At 43.4% G+C, this 19,450-nt stretch overlaps 1 protein-coding gene across 2 annotated transcripts in view; it reads right to left on the reverse strand.

Annotated features, from left to right (window-relative positions):
* Abhd6 (abhydrolase domain containing 6) overlaps positions 1-19,450 on the reverse strand; it is a 46,645-nt gene that overhangs the window by 15,254 nt on the left and 11,941 nt on the right. Inside the window, exons 2-3 of one of the 2 annotated variants that reach the window (XM_013010386.1) lie at positions 16,678-16,742; positions 9,010-9,152 (exon numbers count right to left, since the gene is read on the reverse strand). In XM_013010386.1, the coding sequence (XP_012865840.1) occupies positions 9,010-9,128 (119 nt within the window). In that variant the 5' untranslated portion in view covers positions 9,129-9,152; positions 16,678-16,742. The remainder of the gene's footprint in view (positions 1-9,009; positions 9,153-16,677; positions 16,743-19,450) is intronic. The other variant, XM_013010387.1, reaches the window with a different exon arrangement.

Genomic DNA, 19,450 nt, shown 5'->3' on the forward strand with positions numbered 1-19,450 from the left:
TGTGTGTGGGGCGGGGGGGGGTCAGGAGGAAGAGGGGTGTGCTGGTCCTAGGGCTTGAACTCAGGGCCTAGGCCCAGTCCTAGAGCTTTTGTGCTCAAGGAAAACACTTTACCACTTGAGCTACAGCTCCACTTCTGTTTTTTTGGTGGTTAATTGGAGATAAGAGTCTCAAGGAGGGGAGGGGGAAAGTGGGAGAAAATGGAGGGCTGACACTGTTCACAAAGAAATGTACTCATTGCCTTGCTTATATAACTGTAACCCCTCTGTACACCACCTTTACAATAAAAAAATTAAAAAAAAAAGTCTCAAGGACTTTCCTGCCTGGGCTGGTTTTGAACAGTGAGCCTCAGATATCAGCCTCCTGAGTAGCTACAATTATAGGTATGAGCCACCAGCACTCAGCTAGGACCCAACTTTTTTATACAATTGATTCCAACTCTAATAAAACATTTAAGCAGACACAGAAGAGATGGGGAAAGGCGGCAAGAACAAAGGCAAGGAGGAAAATGATACAAAGGACTGTGGGTAATTTGTGGTTCCTTTATTACCTGCTTATCACCTTCAAACTCTACAAAATTCACTCAGAGGCCAGTATGAGATCAAGAAGTCGAGACTTGAGCAGGTTTCAGGATATCAACCTGCATTAGCTGGGGACAGGGGAAAAGATGTGTGAGGAGAGGAATCGCAGAGGTGGGCGTGTGGAGGCAGCCCTGAGTGAAGGAAGCCAAGGACAAAAGCAGCCAGAGCGCCAGGCTGAGGAACTGAGGCCTTTGTTACCAGTGGAGCTCCTGGTACTACTCCTTACCCTTCATTTAATTGGGATACTCACTGGAGTCTGGCTGAGGATGAGTGTTTTTAATCATTTCACATGATCCCTTAATGAAAGCGTGGAATGAAGACTAGCTACCAGGCCAGCTGAACATCATGAAAGCAGCAACCCAGGTGGAAAATAACCACAACCAAACAAACCACAATTTCTCTGGTTTAACAATGAGAATAGATTAACTCAGAAAGTCAGCAGCAACCTTACAGAACAGAAAAGTCAAGAATTAAGGTAAGATGAATGAATGTCTCAACAGCAAGATCGTTTTACAGTCTTAGTACAAAGCAAATGGCTCTTGTTTCAGGGACAGAATTGAAGACTCAACTGACCTAAATTAAGAAGCCCCAAAAGGAATCTTCTCAGGTTTGCCTTTAAGACAGACTCTTGGAGTTCAGGGCCCTTGTCTTACAAGTCTGTCTTCCATCAGGTTAATAAGAACTTTGAAAGAAAAGTACTAGAGATTTATTTTTGTTGTGGTTGTTTGCTTTTTATTGTGGTAAAATAGACATTACCTAAAATGGATCATTTTAAGTGTGTAATTCAATGCCATTAAGTGCATTCAAAATCACCACTATCAGGTTGGAGGCTAAGTGGTAGATCACCTGCCTAACTAGCATGAGGCCCTGAGTTCAAACCCCAGCACTGTCAAAAGAAGAGAGCAAGGGACTCAAAATTACCACTATGCATGTCTAGAACTTTCTCAGCACCCTACATAGAAATTCTGAGTACTCCAAGAACTCTCCATTCTTGTCTCACCACAAACCCTGGTTACCTCTATTCTACTTTCTCATGTATATGCTGCTGTGAGGGCTTGAATTCAGGGCCTCATGCTACAGTAGCCTTTCCTACTTCTGGCTGGTAAGAAGCTGCTTGAGCCGTATTTCCAGTTACAGCTTTCTGCTAGTTAATTAGAGATAAGAGTCTAGAGAATGTATCTACTCAGGTTGGCTTCAAACCTTGATCCTCTGATGTCAGCCTCCTTAGTGGCTACATTTGTAGTCATCAGCCACCAGCAACCAGCATCTATTCTATATTTCTGTTTATGAATTTGTCTACTCTCTCCTACCCTCACCCTGGTACTAAGATTGAACCCAGGGCCTAGCACATGCTAGGAAGGTGTTCTACCATGTCAACCTTAAGTCCTTTTGCTTGTATTTTACTTTTGAGACAGGGTCTCTCATTAATTGTGTGTGTGTGTGTGTGTGTGTGCACGCGCGCGCAAATCCTGGGGCTTGAACTCAGGGACTCAGCACTGTCCTTGAGCTTTTTTGCTCAAGGCTGGCGCTCAACTACTTGAGTCACAGTGCCACTTCCTGGGTTTTTTTTTTGGTGGTTAATTAGAGATAAAGAGTATCACAGATTTTCCTGCTCAGGCTGGCTTCAAGCCATGGTCCTCAGATCTCGACCTCCTAAGAAACCAGGATTACAGGCATAAGTCATTGCCATTGGATCTCAGTAACTTTGACTGGACTGCCCTGGAATTCTTAATCCCTCTGCCCCTGCTTCCTGAGTAGCTGAGATTACAGGCATGAGTCACCATGTCAGTTGAGTTATGTACCTGGAGGTCCCTTATATAAGTAGACAGGCAAAAAATAAAATCCCCCCAAACAATAACAAGCCCCAAACCCCAAAACCCACTTGTCTTGTAAGCCAAAGTCTCTTGAGTTTAGACTCCAGTACCAGTTTAAAAAAAAAAAGAGGAAGAGAGGGAAGAAGATGGGAAATGAGGGAAGGAGGAAAGGAAGAAGAAAGGAAGGAGGACAGGAAGGAATGAAGGATCAAAGGAATGAAGGAAGGGATGGAAGGAAGGAAAGAAGGGAGAGAGGGATGAAGGAAGAAAATGGAGGGAGAGAGGGAGGGAGGGGAAGGAGGGAAGGAGGGATCCAGGAAGGGTTGTGAGGCAATACATTTTATATTTCTATCAGCAGCAAATGAGGAGTGTAATTTCTCCACATTGTCAATGGTAAGGAACGTTCAGTTGATTATATAGAGAAGTGTCCCAACTGTAGTCTGATAAATTTTGACCCAGCAATGAACCTATGTGTCTGCCATCCAGTTCTGAACCTGGAGTATGCTGAGTAGCTCAGCTGTCTACCTCAGGTATCTCTCTATCCTATCCCCTATACAAACTTCCATTCCTTTTCCCAGAATGGTTTGGTTTTTTTTTATTAAATCTATTTTGTAAGTTTATCATACACTGAATACTCATTGGTACCTAGTCCTTTTAGCTCAGTATTATGCTCATGAGCATCAATCCTTCTGTTGTAGAATGTAGCATCACTTTTTTGTTTCATAAATATATAATATCCCATTCCATGCATGAGTATATTTCACTTTATCTGTTATAATATTAATGGATATTCGAGTGTTTTCATTTTGGGGTATTATGAATGAAGCTGCTGTGGATATGATTTTGGAGGGGATTGGTGCTAGAGATTGAGCCCAGGGCTTCAAATATGTGAAGCACACATTCTACCATGGGAGCTACTCCTGAAAGTCCCTCAAATATTGTTGAACATGTCTTTTGGCCAATATAAACACTTCCGTTGGAAAGAAAATAGTGGGTCATCTTGTCAAATAATTTTCCAAAGTAAAGGAAGTAAGTAGCAGTCTCATCTTCTATATACTAGCTTCTAATTGCTCTATATCTTTCTAAAACTTATGTCTACCTGGGAACTATGAAGGAAAACATTTTTTTCTTTTTAAAAAAATTATTGTCTTGAGGTAGCTTATTTTGCAAACAAGTCTTTGTAGATGAAATCAAGTTAAGCTGAGATTATTCTGCTCTCAAGCCAATGACTGGTACCTTCAGGAAAAACAAAGGAATTTAGTATTAGGTGACAGATGAGTTGGATGAATCTTCTGTTGCTATAAAACAAATTTCTGTAAGCTGAGGAGTCAAAACCATCCTGGATGAACTCCTAGTTCTATAGTTAAGAGGAGAGCTCGGTGGGGGATGCTCTTCCACCATTACTAGGAGTTGAAATCAAGGCATCAGCTACAGCTAGCTCTAATCTAGAAGCTCTGAAACCAATTCAGCTGCAAAACTCATTCAACTTCAGTTTCTTGTAATTGTAGGACTGATGTCCCTGTGTCAGGAGGGCTGTCAACCAAGGACTGTGCTATTTATCAGTCGTGAGGCTTGAACTCAGGGCCTGGGCACTGTCCCTGAGCCTCTCTGTGCTCCAGGCTAGCCCTTTACCATTTGAGCCACAGCACCACTTCCAACCTTTTCAGAGTGGCTTATTGGAGATAAGAGTCTCATGTACTTTTCTGCCTGAGCTGGCTCTGAACTGTGATCCTCAGATCTCATACACCTGAGTGGCTAGGATTACAGGCATGAACCACCTTGCTTTGCTATGATTTCTTATCCTGAGTTTATAATCCAGTGTCTTTGGGAAGACCAAAAAAAAAAAAAACTTAGAAAATCAAAGTCTTACTCATCCTGTGAATAGTGTGGCTATTTTTATTATACAGTGAAAGGCAGAATTGCCCCTTTGGGCAGAGGAAGCCCCCCTCCCCACCCCAGTGACCGCAGCACTCCAGCTGTGCCCTCTGAAAGCCCTAAGAGAAGCATCTGGCATCTCCTGCAAGAGAGGACTACACCAGTGTTGAAATGGGCTGGCCATGTTCCAGGAACAGTACGACCCAGAGAGATCTGCTTTGAAGGCTGGAAGTGGCTTGGTCCCTAAGGAGCTGGCAAGCTCCCAGGAGGAGTCGGCAGCACAGGAGGAGCCTTCCAGCAGGGTAGGTATGAGACAGAGGGAGGGGCATGGGCAGGGCTGCTTCTGCTGCCGGTGATTCCTGTTTGTGTGGCAATCTTGAAGATTAGACCCCACCTAGAGGCTCATTAGGGGCAGCAGAGCAAACAAGGCCTTTGGAGTGGCTTCCATTAAGAAATACAAGTGACTCAGGGAAAAGCTGCTCAGCCGATGGCAAGCGTGGTGTGAATGCCACTTGCAATGAGGCGATTTGGAAGAAACAGGCTGTGCTTTTCAGTGTGGCAGAGGACGCTACTCCCAGGGTTCCTCTCGGCTCTCTGCGGGGGCATCATGGATGCTGTGACTGTATCATAATCCCCCCACGTGACAATGCCATCTGGCATAATTGGAAAGGTTTTCCAGGATTTTTCTTCTTGGTCTATGTGTTTGAGTTAAAAAAAAAACTAAAGAGGCACGTGTTTGTCCATGGACCACTGCTCTGAGCTGGGCAAGCTTTAAGAACATTTGCATTAAACTGGGCATGGTGGTAAACACTTGTAGTCCCAGCTTCCTGTAAGGATAATCATTTAAGACCAGGCTGTGTAACATAGCAAGATCATAGGTTGCTGAGTAGCTAGGATTACAGGCCTGAGCAACCAATGCCTGGCTTCTTCATGTGTTTCTTAGCTATTTATATCACATTAACATAGCAATCACATTAAAGAGTAAAAAAAAAAAAAAGGTCATGTTTCTCTAGTTTGGGGATGGTTTTATTTGCTTTACAAAAGTGAGTTTATTTAGCCAGGTATCTGGGGTTCGTGCCTGTAATCCTAGCTACTCAGTAGGCTGAGATATGAGAATCATGTTTCAAAGCCAACCCAGGCAAGAAAGTCCATGAGGGTCTTATCATTACTTAATTACCAAAAAGCTAGAAGTGGAGCTATGGCTGAAGTGGCAGACTGCTAACCTTGAGCACCCAGACCCTGAGTTCAAATTCCAGGATCAGTACAAAAAAAATTTTTTAAGTAAATTATTTGCCATGTAGCATTATCAGGCTAACCAAAAGGTGAAAACAACCCAAAATGACTATCAGCAGCTTCATGGATAATCAAAATGTGGTATAACCACACTATCTTGGCCTGTTGTCTGATGCTGTAACAAATTACCTGAAACTGGGAAATTTATAAAGGACAGAGGTTTGTTTTGGTTCATGGTTCTAGAAGCTAAGACATGTGAGACCATGGTGCCAGCTTTGGCTTGGTTTATGATGAGGGCTTTGTGCCGCTTCAACTTGTGAAAGCGAGCAGAGGGCAAATGGGCAAGTGTAGAAAAGATAAAACACAAGAAGCTCCCTCCTCTCACAATCCATTCTCATGGAGTAGCTAAAAGAAATCTAGTAGAAGTTCTTTAATCCCTCCCACAAGCTAATCAGCCTTATAAGCCCTCTCCACACTGCTACAATGGGAATCAGATCTCCATGTGAGTTTTGGAAGGTGTCTACCATCTCAAAACATAGGTGGAGTATTATTCAGCCACAACAATGAATGCAGCCTGGTGCTAGAGGTTCACGCCTGGAATTCTAGCTACTCAGAAAGCTGAGATCTCAAGCCAGCCTGGGCAGGAAAGTCCGTGAGACCCTTATCTCCAATAAACTACTCAGAAAAGCCTGGAAACAAACTAAATTACTCAGAAAAAACTGAAAGTGGCGATGTGGCTCAAATAGTAGAGCACTAGCCTTGAGCAAAAGAAGTTCAGCACTCAGGCCCTGAGTTCAAGCCCCAAGACTAGCAAAAAAAAAAAAAAAAAAGAATGCAATACTCATACACAACTCAACATACATGAGTTTTGGAAATACTAATAGAAGCAAAAGAGGCCATATATAATATAGTTAGTTACATATTGCATGACACTCCACCCCCACCCCAGATAAAAGTGTCTGGACTAGGTAACTCCTAAGAGACTAAATGTAGGTTAGCAGCTACCAGGAGATGGAAAGAAAGAGAAAAACTGGGACTGGCTGATAATGAGTCTGGAGTCTCTTTTGGGAAGTATAAAAGTTAGGGAATTGTATAGTAGTAATGATCAGATAGTACTAGGAATGTATTAAAATCACCACACTGTACACTTGAACATGGTGAATGTGAACTCAATAAAAAAAAAAAAAAGAAAACTATTGCTGCCTCTTTACAAATCAATGATCAAAATCCCTCAGAAATCCTGGTTCTGACAGCGTCTGGAGCCCAGGGAAGGTGGGGGGGCAGGGGGGCTGGGAGAGGAATGCGGTGCCCTTACATAATTACAGCTCTGTATGGAATCATACCCACAGTCATCGTCCACATCAGTGAGCTGGAGTCTCTGCTCCAGCTTGATTTCCTTAATAAAATGCCATTTGTGTGTGGGGGCCATGGTGCCTTGGCTCTGGACCATGAGGTGGGGGAGGAATACTGCCACTGACCTCCTTATGGCCTGGGGCCACCGAGGAACCTTGGCCCCAGAGCATATAACTCCTGATGCGCCAGTACAGAGGAGGCCATGTAGAGATGGGTCCTCGGTGACACTGGGAAGGGGAGGGGTGACACCAAAAGAGAGGGAGAGAGAGGAAGATGAAAAGCTGCCTTCTACTCAATTAGCTTCTTTTTTAAGGATCAGCCTGACTGGCAGACGGAAAATTCCACACTGGCAAAACAAAAGAGAGCCAGAAAGGAGGGCAGAGGAAGGGCACGCCAGCCTCCTGGATCTTCTCCAGTGCGTCCAAGTTCCTTCTAACTTTCCCAAGTCTCACTAGATCTCCATGGCTTTACCCAATGGCACAGAGGGTGGCTGATTGGTCCATCTTAGGATGCACATTACTGGGCGGGGTGGGGGGGTGGGGGGGAGGGGGGCAGGGTGAAGGGGGAGGTGGGAAGAGAAGAGGCAAGCAGGAGGGGAGATTTCATTTGGGAAAGGGATGTTGGGATGAAAAGTCACCTAAAGCACATCCTTTTCCAAAGTTATTTCCTTTCCAAGTATTGACTTGATTTCATCAAGGGAAAGCTCTGGTCAGGACTGCTGCCCTTCTTGTTTACTTGGCAGCGAGAAGGAAACACTCAGAGCCTTTGATAGGCAACAATATCTAGGTTAGAACACAGTGCAATTGTTTAGTGTGCTTATTTTTACTTTTTAATATTAACTTACTATTTATTTTCCCCCTTGAGACAGGGTTTGGCTATATGTACACCCAGGTTAGACTCAAGATCTTCCTTCTGCTTCAACCTCTCTTGAGGACCGGGATTACATTAGGTAGCATAGGCTACCTACTACACCTTGCTTAACTTACTATTTGTAGCAAGCATTGCAGACTTTCCACCTTACAATAGTAATATTGATATCATTTCCAAAAGAAAAATGCAGGTGCTGTGCACATAGGGCAGAATAAGGTGGGATGAAATTGACAGGTACTTTTGAAATGTCTTTTTTTTTTGTCCCTTTAGTAATGAACAGTTCTATAGCTGCATCAAAGCATTCTGTCCTGCATATGCCTCTCAATGGTCCCGAGTGTTTGGAAACCGCTGTTCAGTGATATCAATGCATCTCTCAGAACATCTCTGATGTTTTGGTCAAAGGCCAGCTACTAAGAAAGCACAAAGTAGTTCTCACAAGCATGCATGATCTTTGTCTGTGACAGAGTCAGTAACAGCCTGAAAGGCAAAGATGCTATCTAAAACCTGAGTCTGTGTGGTGCCTGGTGTGGTAGCTCACACCTGTAAACTTAGCTGATATTCAGGATATGGAGCTAGAAGAATCACAGTTCAAGGCTAGCCCTGGGCAAAAGAGTTATCAAGACCCCCACTCCCGAGGTCTCAACCAACAAACCAGACATGTTCACATGTGTAATTCCAGTGATAACGAAGGCACGCTGCAATCCAAAGCTAGCCCCTACAAAGTTATTTGAAAAATAACTTTGGTATCTGGGCCCTGGTTGCTCACACCTATAATCTGACTCAGGAGGCAGAGAATTGAGGATCGAGGTTCAAAACTAGCCTCAAAGTCCCTATCTCCAATGAACCAGCAAAAAGGCTGGTTCAAGTGGAAGAGCATCTGCCATGAGCACAAAAGCAGAGCAAGAGCTTGAGGTTGGAAGTTCAGGCCTCAGCACTGGCACAAAAAAAAGTTAAAAAAAAAAAAACTAAGGAAAAAAAGAGATGGAGTATGACTCTAATAGTAGAAGCACAAGTCTCTAAGTTCAAACTCCAACCCCACCCCCACCACACACACACACACACACACACACACACACACACACACACACACACGCACGCACACAGAGCCATGCTATTTTACCTGGTAAGAAGCAATTATTAATACTTTGAGAACACTTCCAAAATTTGGAAAAGGATGCATGTCTTTCAACTGATACCTTTGAAATATTTCATGATAAAGTGGTGGTCACAAACAAAGATGACAAGGTGGTGATATTCTTACAGATTATCGATCTTATTCACTTACCAATAATAGATTTTTATCAATGCTGAAGGCCACAGAAGAAAAGAGGCCACAAACGCCAGAATTGGGATGGCCAGTGTCCCGCCCGCGATCACAAACATATTAAGCACATCAAGATCCATCCTGCACTCTGGGCTGGCTGACACCTGCAGGGACAGAAAAGACAGAGGAGGGACTGAAGCTATCGCAAGAGAAAGGGAGGAGAAAAAGCCAAAGGAGAAAAGAACAATGGAGGCTCCAGAGCAAGCATTCAGATCAGGAGGAAGCAAAATAGGTGACTTTTAAAAATATTAATTTACGATATTGTTATTATAGAGGTGATGTACAGCGAGATTACAATTATATGAGTCAGGTAATGAGTACATTTTCTTTTGTACAGTGTCTTCTGATTCCTCATCCTCTCCCAGTCACTTCCTCCTTTTGTATATAGTTCATTCTCATCAATGTCCAATGAGTTCCTCTACTACTCTTTTTTTTTTTTTGCCAGTCCTGATTCTTGAACTCAGGGCCGGGGCACTGTCCCTGAGCTTCTTTTTGCTTGCACTCTACCACTTGAGCCACAGAACTACTTCCAGCTTTTTCTATTTATGTGTACTGAGGAATTGAACCCAGGGCCTCATGAATGCTAGGCAAGCACTCTCCCACTAAGCTACCTTCCCAGCCCTTCACTACTACTCTTTCTCCCTTGAGTTCTGTGCCCTCCCTGCCCCACCCTCCCGAAGATATACATATGAAGATACCATACATAAGGTAACGAGTACAAAATCATCAAAAACTAAAAACTTTTTCTAAAAAAGTATTTTGTTTCCATATCTTGGAGTTCATTTCAGTATGTATATTATTTTATATAAATATGAAGCGGCACTGAGGCATTGTACCTCTGTGTTTCTCCCCTTAGAGTACCTTCTTTTGGTCTCTCTGTGTGTATCTAGAATCCTGTATAATTTGTCATATTCCAGTTCATTTTTGATCTAATTTCCACATATCAGAGAGAACATGCACAGTTGGTCTTTCTGAACTTGGCTTACCTCACTTAATATAATTTGTTCTAGTGCAGATGACTATTTAAAAAACTAAACTAAATGTAATAAGGAACCTGAGGGAGGATCTTGGGCTTTAAAAATATGCAAATCACAAGTCTAAGACAGAAGATAGAATTGTGGCTCAAGTAGTACTCTCCTTAAGCCAAAAATGTTCAGGGACAGTACCCAGACCCCGAGTTCAAGCCCCAGGACCAGCAATAAATAAGTAAATAAATAAATAAATTTCTAAGGCAATCAGCTGAGCTTTATGGCTCACACTTGTAATCCTACCTACTCAGAAGGCTGAGATATATGGATTACTCTATAAAGCCAGACTTGGCAGAAAAGTCTGTGACACAGCTCCAAGTAACCATGGACTTCCAAGTCTCATGAAATTCCTGCCTATGTTGGCTTTGAACCATGATCCTTAGATCTCAATCTCCTGAGTAGCTAGGATTACAGGTATGAGCTACCAGCATCTGGTCTTTTCTTTCTTTCTTTCCTTCTCTCCTTCCTTCCTTCTCTTTCTTTTTCTTTCTTCCCCTTTCTTTCCTTCCTCCCCTCTCTCCCTCTCCCTCTCTCATTCCTCCTTCCCTCCTTCCTTTCTTTCTTCCCTCCCTCCCATTCTTTCTGTCCTTCCTTCCTTCCTTCCTTCCTTCCTTCCTTCCTTCCTTCCTTCCTTCCCTTCTCTTCCCTTTTCTTTCCTTCCTTTCTTTCCTTGAAGTAGGATCTCACTATGCAGTCACCAGTGCTAGAGTAACAGGGAATGTGCGATCATACTCAGATTTGTCTTTGTGTATATATACAAGGGCCAGGAGAGTAATAGGGTTTGAACTCAGGGCTTTGGAGTTGCTAGGCAGGCACTCTACCACTTGAATCATGCCTCCAGCCCCAGAATTGCCATTCTTAAACATAAAAAGGAGACCAAAAACTTCTAAGACATGAATGAAGAAAAAGATATAGGTACACATGGACCATGTGCACAGACAGTACTGCTGGGCAGATGTGCAGATATAATCAATCCATGGCTATTTCTAAGGTGGATAATAGAGAACTGGGTGTCATGGATAGATAAGAGGTTTGATTTCCACTTTTCAAGTCTTTCCAATTAAATATATTGTCTTTCCAATATACATATATGACATTAAGATATAAGTGATATATAACAAGAAACTGCAAGGGGAACAAGAGACAAAGGTAGCTTTCTGAGGTCTTCCTAAAGGCTCATAAACACAGATGAGGGCTGCCATGTGGGCCCAGGGCAGGCAGATCTCACCATACCTGCTTCCCCTGTTTTATAAACTTGAAGAAAACTGGGGCTCAGAAAGCTTAACTAACTTATCCAGGTCACCCAGCTGGTACAACAGTGATTAAAAAATGGGCTTCTGATTGCAACAAAACCCCTTGTGCCAAGCTCTAGTTCATGTCATTGTTTCCAATGGTCTCTTAATCTTTGCAATCCCTTTCGTTCTTAGGTGCCTACATTCATTATCTCTGATTTCTCCATGAAGAGTTCTCTCTCCTAGAGACTTAGCCAAACAAGGTGCTCAAGGTTGAAAAGGGGAGACCAATTTGGCTAGGTGAGTTAGACACTCCTCAGCCATATTCTACCCTATTCTCTCTGCCCAGGCCTAAGCAGCACCCTTGTTTCTTTTCTTATTCAACTGCTCTCCTGGGAGCTTAGTTGCTGAGAACAACTGTCCCAGTGAGCCTGACTCAGTGACCAGTTTCTCACTGTGCCCTGAGGGTAGAAATAACCACGCATGTTCTTTCTCTGTGCTAAGCAGAAGTGGACTCATGACAAGCAAAGTTAACAAATGGATCCAATGCTATTGAATTGTCTGTAAAGGAAAATGATTCCCAAGAATGCTGCAAGAGATCTGATGCTTTTCTTCTTCCAGTAACCAAAAACTCCCTGGAGGGGTCGCCTATTAAATTCACAGTACAGAGGATGGAGGTGTGGCTCGGTGGTAGAACACTTAACTAGGAATAAGAACATTTTATGCCAGAGGATATAGCTGTACAAGGCTCTGACACTGGAAATAACAGCCCTGAACTGAAATTATGGTCTTTAGAAAGATACCTCCCTGCCTTGTGGGTGCCTGTCAACAAGTATACATGTCATATGTTTCAAAGAAAGTTCTACCAGGATCCATCTTCCATTTACCAGCAGAAATGTAGAATATGATCAATGGAGCAAGGTTTAGATTTATTCCAGAGAACCTGCAGGCTTTTTCTGACAAGGTCAAATAAGGATAGGCCCTGGCTGAAACAAAACAAAACAAAAAAACAGAACCACTTTCCAATTGCAATGTTTTATCTACAGATAAAAAGTAGACAGTTATTTCTATCTCTGCAACATTGTTTCTTTAGAAAGCAGTTCTTCTGCTCTGCTGGGGTTTATGAATAGAATAATCTACATGCTGAGGAGAAGGCTAGAGACACAAAAACTGAAGCCTGTGAACTAGGAACCACCAGTGACTGAAAATGAGAAAATTTGTTCTGAATGTAAGCATTTCCAGGACCACAGACCCACAGGACTGACAGTGCAAGATGCTTTGCAGGAAAAGGAGAAAATTAAGCCATGCTTCAAGGTTCACAGCTTTAGCTAACACACACACACACACACACACACACACACACACACACACACACACAATCATTATCTCCCTTCAGTCAGAGAGCTCTCAGAATAGTGTTGTTGTTGTTGTTAATTTTTATTACTTTTTTTTGGGGGGGGGTCCAGTCGTGGGGCCTGAACTCAGGGCCTGGGTGCTGTCCCTCAGCTCTTCAGCTCAAGGCTAGCGCTCTACCACTTGAGCCACTTCCGGCTTTTTCTTTTTGCTTATGTGGTACTGAGGAATTGAACCCAGGGCCTCAGGCATGCAAGGCAAGCGCTCTACCACTGAGCCACCTTCCTTTTATTACTTTTAAGTAGTCATACAAAGGGGTTACGATCCAACACGGCTTATGAGAACTCTGCATTTTGATCAATGTCACCCTCTCATCATTCTCCTCCCAACCCCTCCCTCTCATTTTCCTAGTTTCGCAGGATACACATTGAATATTATGACTGCATTCTCCCCTAGGAAGCTATGTTAAATAGTTCTCTGATCCTGGGGACTCCAGGAGCAATTTAGCTGGTCAGTACCACGATTCCCTTCCATTGATTTTAACAGATACTTTTATTTATTTGTTTGTTTGTTTGTTTATGCCAGTCCTGAGACTTGAACTCTGGGCCTGGGCACTGTCCCTCCATTCCTTTCGGCTCAATCACTTGAGCCACAGCATCACTTCTAGCTTTTTCTGTAACTGGAGATAAGGTTGGCTTTGAACTACAAACCTCCTGAATAGCTAGGATTATAGGCACAAGACACAGGTGCCCGGCAAACAAATACTTTCAAGTTATGATGTAGATGCTAATTAATTTTAAGAATAAAAAGGAAAGCCGGGCGCTGGTGGCTCACGCCTGTAATCCTAGCTACTCAGGAGGCTGAGATCTGAGGATCGCGGTTCAAAGCCAGCCGGGGCAGGAGAGACCGTGAGACTCCTATCTCCAATAAACCACCAGAAAACCGGAAGTGGCGCTGTAGCTCAAGTGGTAGAGCACTCGCTTGCCTTGAGCTGAAGAGCTGAGGGACAGCGCCCAGGCCCAGAGTTCAAGCCCCACGACCGACCAAAAAAAAAAAAAAAAAAAATAAAAAGGAATCACCTAAAGCTGCTAAGTATGTGACACACAGGTCTGCAGAGAATCATGATGTATGTGGGGATGGCTGTCACTAAGGGGCAGATTCCCCAGACCCCTGCACACTGGCTGGGGCATTAGCCAGCTCCTCCTCCCGTTGGGGCCCTTGTACACTCTGACTGAAAGACCTTGGACTCCTCATCTACTGAATACGGATATTCAACCAAATCCCCTCCTTTCTACTTTGGTGACACCAAATCTTTCTGAAATTATGCCAGGCAATTAAAGAGTACGGTCTGGCTTGTCATCTCAAGAATCTTGTCTCCTATTAAATTGTTCCAGAAGTTAAGACAGTATCTGGTAAGCATTTTTTTGGTGCTGATAATGTTCACTGCCTTACTTTCCCCGCCTCGTATCCATTGGAGGAGGCAAGGGACCTCAGGGTCCTGCAGTGCAATGTGAAGTAAGGTCATGTCAACAAGAATCTGGCCATTTCAGCACCAGGCAGTATAACCATTGTCACAGGCCACAAAAGACCCCCCCCCCAACCTGCCACATGACCTTCTCTTCCACTTATCACTACCCAAGCTGTGCCTTTATGTCTGAACACAGGACAAAGATTACTTGGATCCAGATAAACACTGCGTAAGGGAAATAGAGTTAGTCTGGATTTTGGAATCAGACATGACATTTCACAATTCTCTTTTAAACACGCTCACTTGTTTTGAAAACTGGAGAATCTTAAGCTCCAACACATGAATCTCCAGTTGATAAAGCAAAATCCAAGAATAAACCAAATGGAGGACATTTTCATGGAACTCTGCCTTTCTCTAGACACCTACCTGTAGCCCATCAAATTTGATCCCTTCAAAATAATGATGATCCTTAACAATAACCTCAACAAAAATACCTGCGTCATAGCCAAAAACCTAAGAGCAATGGCATCAATTCACTGATACCCTCCGCAGGCAGGGCCAGGCATGCACCCTTCCATTTTATCTCACACTATTATAAAACAGAAAGCATGTCTTCCATTTCAAAGATGAGGACAGAACACTGAGGCTAAAACAGTGAATCCAATTTGAGGTGGGGTGACCTAAACTTCACTGAATCCCCTAGGTCTCCTTAGTTCATGCTACCTTGACCTTAGCAAAGAGTTCTGGAGCAGTAATGGACTATGTGTCGCTGTGTACAAGGCTCAGAGTTCTACATCCTCATGGGTGTCCTTTGCCATTCTCCAGAACTGTTTCAACAGGCAGTATTTTAATTTTTTTTATTTCAAATTTTTAAGTCACCTGCCAGCTTAGTCCTATTCCTTGAAATGGAAGCATTATAAGCTAGCTCTTAGGTAGTGTTGTGTCTAACCAACACTGACTTCTGAAACAATGATTCCTCAAAATTATGTAAACACTAGCAGATAAAAAGGATGCAGAGAAAAGATTCTCTTGTGTGGAAGCAACAGGAGAGCAGGAACAGAATACTATACTACATAGGTTGTTCTCAATCCTCTTCTCTATCTCACTGAAACTGTGGAGCAAGCAGGGTAAGGTTGGCCAGCCACCTTGCAAGTATGGCCAAGCTGCAGGGTTCTTGGCCTTTTTTAATGGCCTTCTTGTCTCTTCACCTCTGGAACTGTGCCCATTCCTCATCTGCAGTTTGCTGCTCCAGCAGTCTTGCTATTGAAACAAGCCTGGTTAGGGTTCTAGGATGCTCTCTTCGCTCTCTCCCCAGGATATTCCCATAATGCTCTTCTCTCCTCACTTGCATCCTCCCCTAATCCCTTTATAGGAAATTTAAAAATTAACAGACCCAATCAGACCTCTTTCTAAATTTTTCCAACTGCAATACAAAGTGCCACAATGTCTCAGATATATCTCTCTACCACTTCGTCTGACTGATTTCTGCCAATATCACTTCCAATACCCTCATCAATCTAGTCTGGATGCCAGTGCATCTTCCGTTCTTCTCCCTTGCTCCCACTCTAAGTACGCAATGGTGGAAAGGTACCAGCCCTAAAGTTAACCTGTCTGAGTCTACACAAAATGTCATTCAAACTAAAACAACTCAATGATTAAATAATCTACTCATTCAATGGAATCTAATGTTCAATTTTCAGTTACAGCAGCTACCTTTCAAAGTAATCCACAGTCACATGTGGATCAAAGTTCCCATACTGGAAAACACAAGTATTAACAGATCTACACCCTTGAAGGTCTCCTAGAAGCTATTTCTCTGGCCAGTTTGGCTCAATATTGACTAGGAATGTTGGGTAGGAAGAAAACCCCACTACAATGAGAACTGCATGTCAGGCAACGGAGCTCTGTGTCAGCACACTATGGCCAGGTCCTCTTTCCTCTTTGCTTCCTTTCTGTAAAAGTTTCCCCACACCCACAATCCCCTCTCCGAGAGGGATCGTCTCAAATTCCCCCAGGATTTGGACTGTACTGAACTAATGAAATATCAATTATCTCATAGTATCCCCACTCACTGTAGTAATTTAGACTCACCCGGTCTCTGCTAGCATCCCAACAAACCAGCTCCCTGAACTACCCAGCCCTGCACTGGCCTCTGCTCTATCCCTCCCACTGACCTCTCCTAGCAGAGCCCTGCTGACAAACTGATAAACTTTTGGCCTCCTGGCTAGTTGATAAATTCCTCCAGGCCTCCAGAGCCCGGGTCTAGCACCACATTTCCCAAGGACAGCACTGGTTACCACAGACTGCGCCACCTTCTTCCCATCAGAGTCCTGCTTCTGGCATACCTATAAAAACTGTTTATAGGAGCTTTGAGAGTGAGGAAAACCTCCAGGTACCCAATTCCTTCTTATCTGACCCCAGAGAACCGCCCAGCTCAAGTCGCCTACAGAGGGTAGGAGGGAGTTCAGAAATGATCCAGCCTCAGAAAGACCTGCCTTTTTATGGGGGTAGTCTATAATGTTTAAAATAAAACAAAACCCATACTTACTTTTCAAAGAGTATGGCTTTCTTTCTCAGCTGCTACTGGCTTTGGCAGGAGTTGAAAATGAGATTCTAGAATCACAAGAAATTAAATGACAAAGCATTAAATCATCTTAAGGAATATGAATGAAGTGCTAAGAACAGCCAGGTCTCTGAGTGCCCAGGAAAAGTGCAAACATCCTGTCCTGTGGCCTTTATGGTCTGCCTCAATCTCAGGCCACATCCTTAGGCCAAAGGGCACAGTAGACAAAAGGTCACATAGGGCAGGGCATCTCAGATAATGACCCAAGGTGGAGCGGTAACAGCAGAGCAAAGAAGCAAACAGATAGATGATACAGAGAGTGAAGAGGATCAAAATGTATCACATGTAGATACGGAAATATCACCATAAATTCTATTGTACAGTTTCTAAGAATTTCTTTTAAAAAAATTAGAAAGCAAGAAGGGAACTGGTGGCTCATGCCTATAATCCTAGCTACTCAGGTAACTGAGATCTGAGGATCGTGGTTGGAAGTCAGCCTAGGCGGGAAAGTCCATGTGACTCTTATCTCCAATTAACTACCAAATAGCTGGAATTTCAGCTGTGGCTCAAGTGGGAGACTGCTAGGCAAAAAAAAAAAAAAAGCTCAGAGACAGTGCCTAGACCCTGAGTTCAAGCCCCAGGACCAGGACAAAAAGAGAAAAGAAAAGAGAGCTGGGAACGAGTGGCTCACACCTATAATCCTAGATCCTCAGGAGGCTGAGATCTAAGTATCACCGTTCAAGGCGAGGCCAGGCAGACTCTTATCTCCAATTAGCCACCAGAAAACCAGAAGTGGTGCTATGGCTCAAAGTAGTAGAGTACTAGCTTTGAGCAAAAGAGCTCAGGGGTAGTACCAAGGCCCTGAGTTCAAGCCCCATGACTGAGGGGGAGAGGGGGAGAGAGAGAGAAAGAGAGAGAAAGAGAGAGAGAGGCAGACAGACAGACAGACAGACAGACACAGACAGAGAGACACAGAGAGCGAGAGAGAGAGTGAAAGCAAGTAGGTGAGAAGTGAGAGGTCATACAGCCAGGCTGTATATGAAACACAAGGGGTAGAGTGCTCTTGGGACTCGGGGCAGGAGTCAGTCTTGCTCTGCAATCTCACCTTATCAAAGAAACAGCAGTAAAGATACAGAATCTCCTTTTACCTAGATATAGTAGTCTAGAAGGAATGGGAGAAGAGCAGCAACCAACAGACAAAGGGAGGCAGCAGTGCTACGAAGCACTGAATAGAGAATAGAGAGCAGGCTGTGGCCTGCTCCAAAGCGATCCATATTGGTTGGTCGTGGGACTTGAACTCTGGGCCTGGGCGCTGTCCCTCAGCTCTTCAGCTCAAGGCGAGCGCTCTACCACTTGAGCTACAGCGCCACTTCCGGTTTTCTGGTGGTTTATTGGAGATAGGAGTCTCACGGTCTCTCCTGCCCCGGCTGGCTTTGAACCGTGATCCTCAGATCTCAGCCTCCTGAGTAGCTAGGATTACAGGCGTGAGCCACCAGCGCCTGGCGAGTGACTTCATTTTATAACACAGCAGTCTGACTCATTTTGAGTGCAACTGTTGAGGCCAAATGACGATATACATTTTTTCTTTGTGTGTGTGTACAACTAAAGAACAACCATCTGCTGCCCCTAGGTGCAATGAATAGACACCAAAAAAGGGAAGAATGGCAGGAAAATAAGCCAGCTCTGTTGGGACGTGGGTATCAACAGGAGTGGGTGGGTGAATGGAAAGGGTGATAAAGAATGACTATAATCAGACAAAGGAAGGGCAGGATAAGGGAGAGGAATAGAGTCTGAGGCTGATCAGGTTTATTGTATGCATGCATGGAAATGGCACAATAAAATGTCCCTTGTACAACTGATGTAAGATAATAATAACAATAAGAAATCATTAAAAGAAAGTCAGTAACTAGGCACCTGTGGCTCACATCTGTAATTCCAGCTACTCAGTAGGCGGAGATATTAGGATCGCAGTTCACAGCCAGCCTTGACAGAAAGTTTGTGATACTCTTATCTCTATTTAACTACCAAAAAGCCAGAAGTGGAGCTGTAACTCAAGTGATAGTGCACCAGACTTGAGCAAACAAGCTAAGGGTAAGTATCCAGTCCCTGAGCTTAATCCCCTTATGGGCATAAAAACAAACAAATATAATAAAAAACCATCACTATCTTTCTGGCATAAATAACTTATTTGTGACAATAAATGATTACTACCTATGACTTTATTTAATCAAATCAGGAACACAAGGATACTTCGGTGTATTAGAAATGTATTTTTAAAAAACTAAGTCTATACAGTTATCAAACACTATGAGTCAAGACAGATACATGAGGTGACAGGGAAATTACATAAGAAAACAGGAGGACACCGGTGGCTCACATCTGTGATCCTAACTACTCAGGAGGCTGAGATCTGAGGATCACTGGTTGAGGTCAGCCTGGGCAGAAAAGTCCATGCAACTCTTCAATATATTATTCAGAAAAAGCCAGAAGCGGCACTGTGGCTCAAATGGTAGAGAGCTAGCCTTGAACAGAAGAAGCTCAGGGATAGTACCCAGAACCAGAGTTCAAGCCCCAGGATTGGCAAAAAAATAAAAAATAAAATTTAAAAAGAGATATTTAGGAATTAAAACAGAATCATGAAATAAAAATTTTAAAAACTCAGAGCAGTAATCTATCCTCATGAAATTTTCCCTTCTCCTTGTAGATGTTAAAAAACTGCAAACTCACTTTGGCACTGGTGGCTCATGCCTGTAATTCA

Source organism: Dipodomys ordii, unplaced genomic scaffold, assembly GCF_000151885.1.
Source record: "Dipodomys ordii isolate 6190 unplaced genomic scaffold, Dord_2.0 Scaffold12, whole genome shotgun sequence".
Classification (NCBI taxonomy): Eukaryota; Metazoa; Chordata; class Mammalia; order Rodentia; family Heteromyidae; genus Dipodomys; species Dipodomys ordii.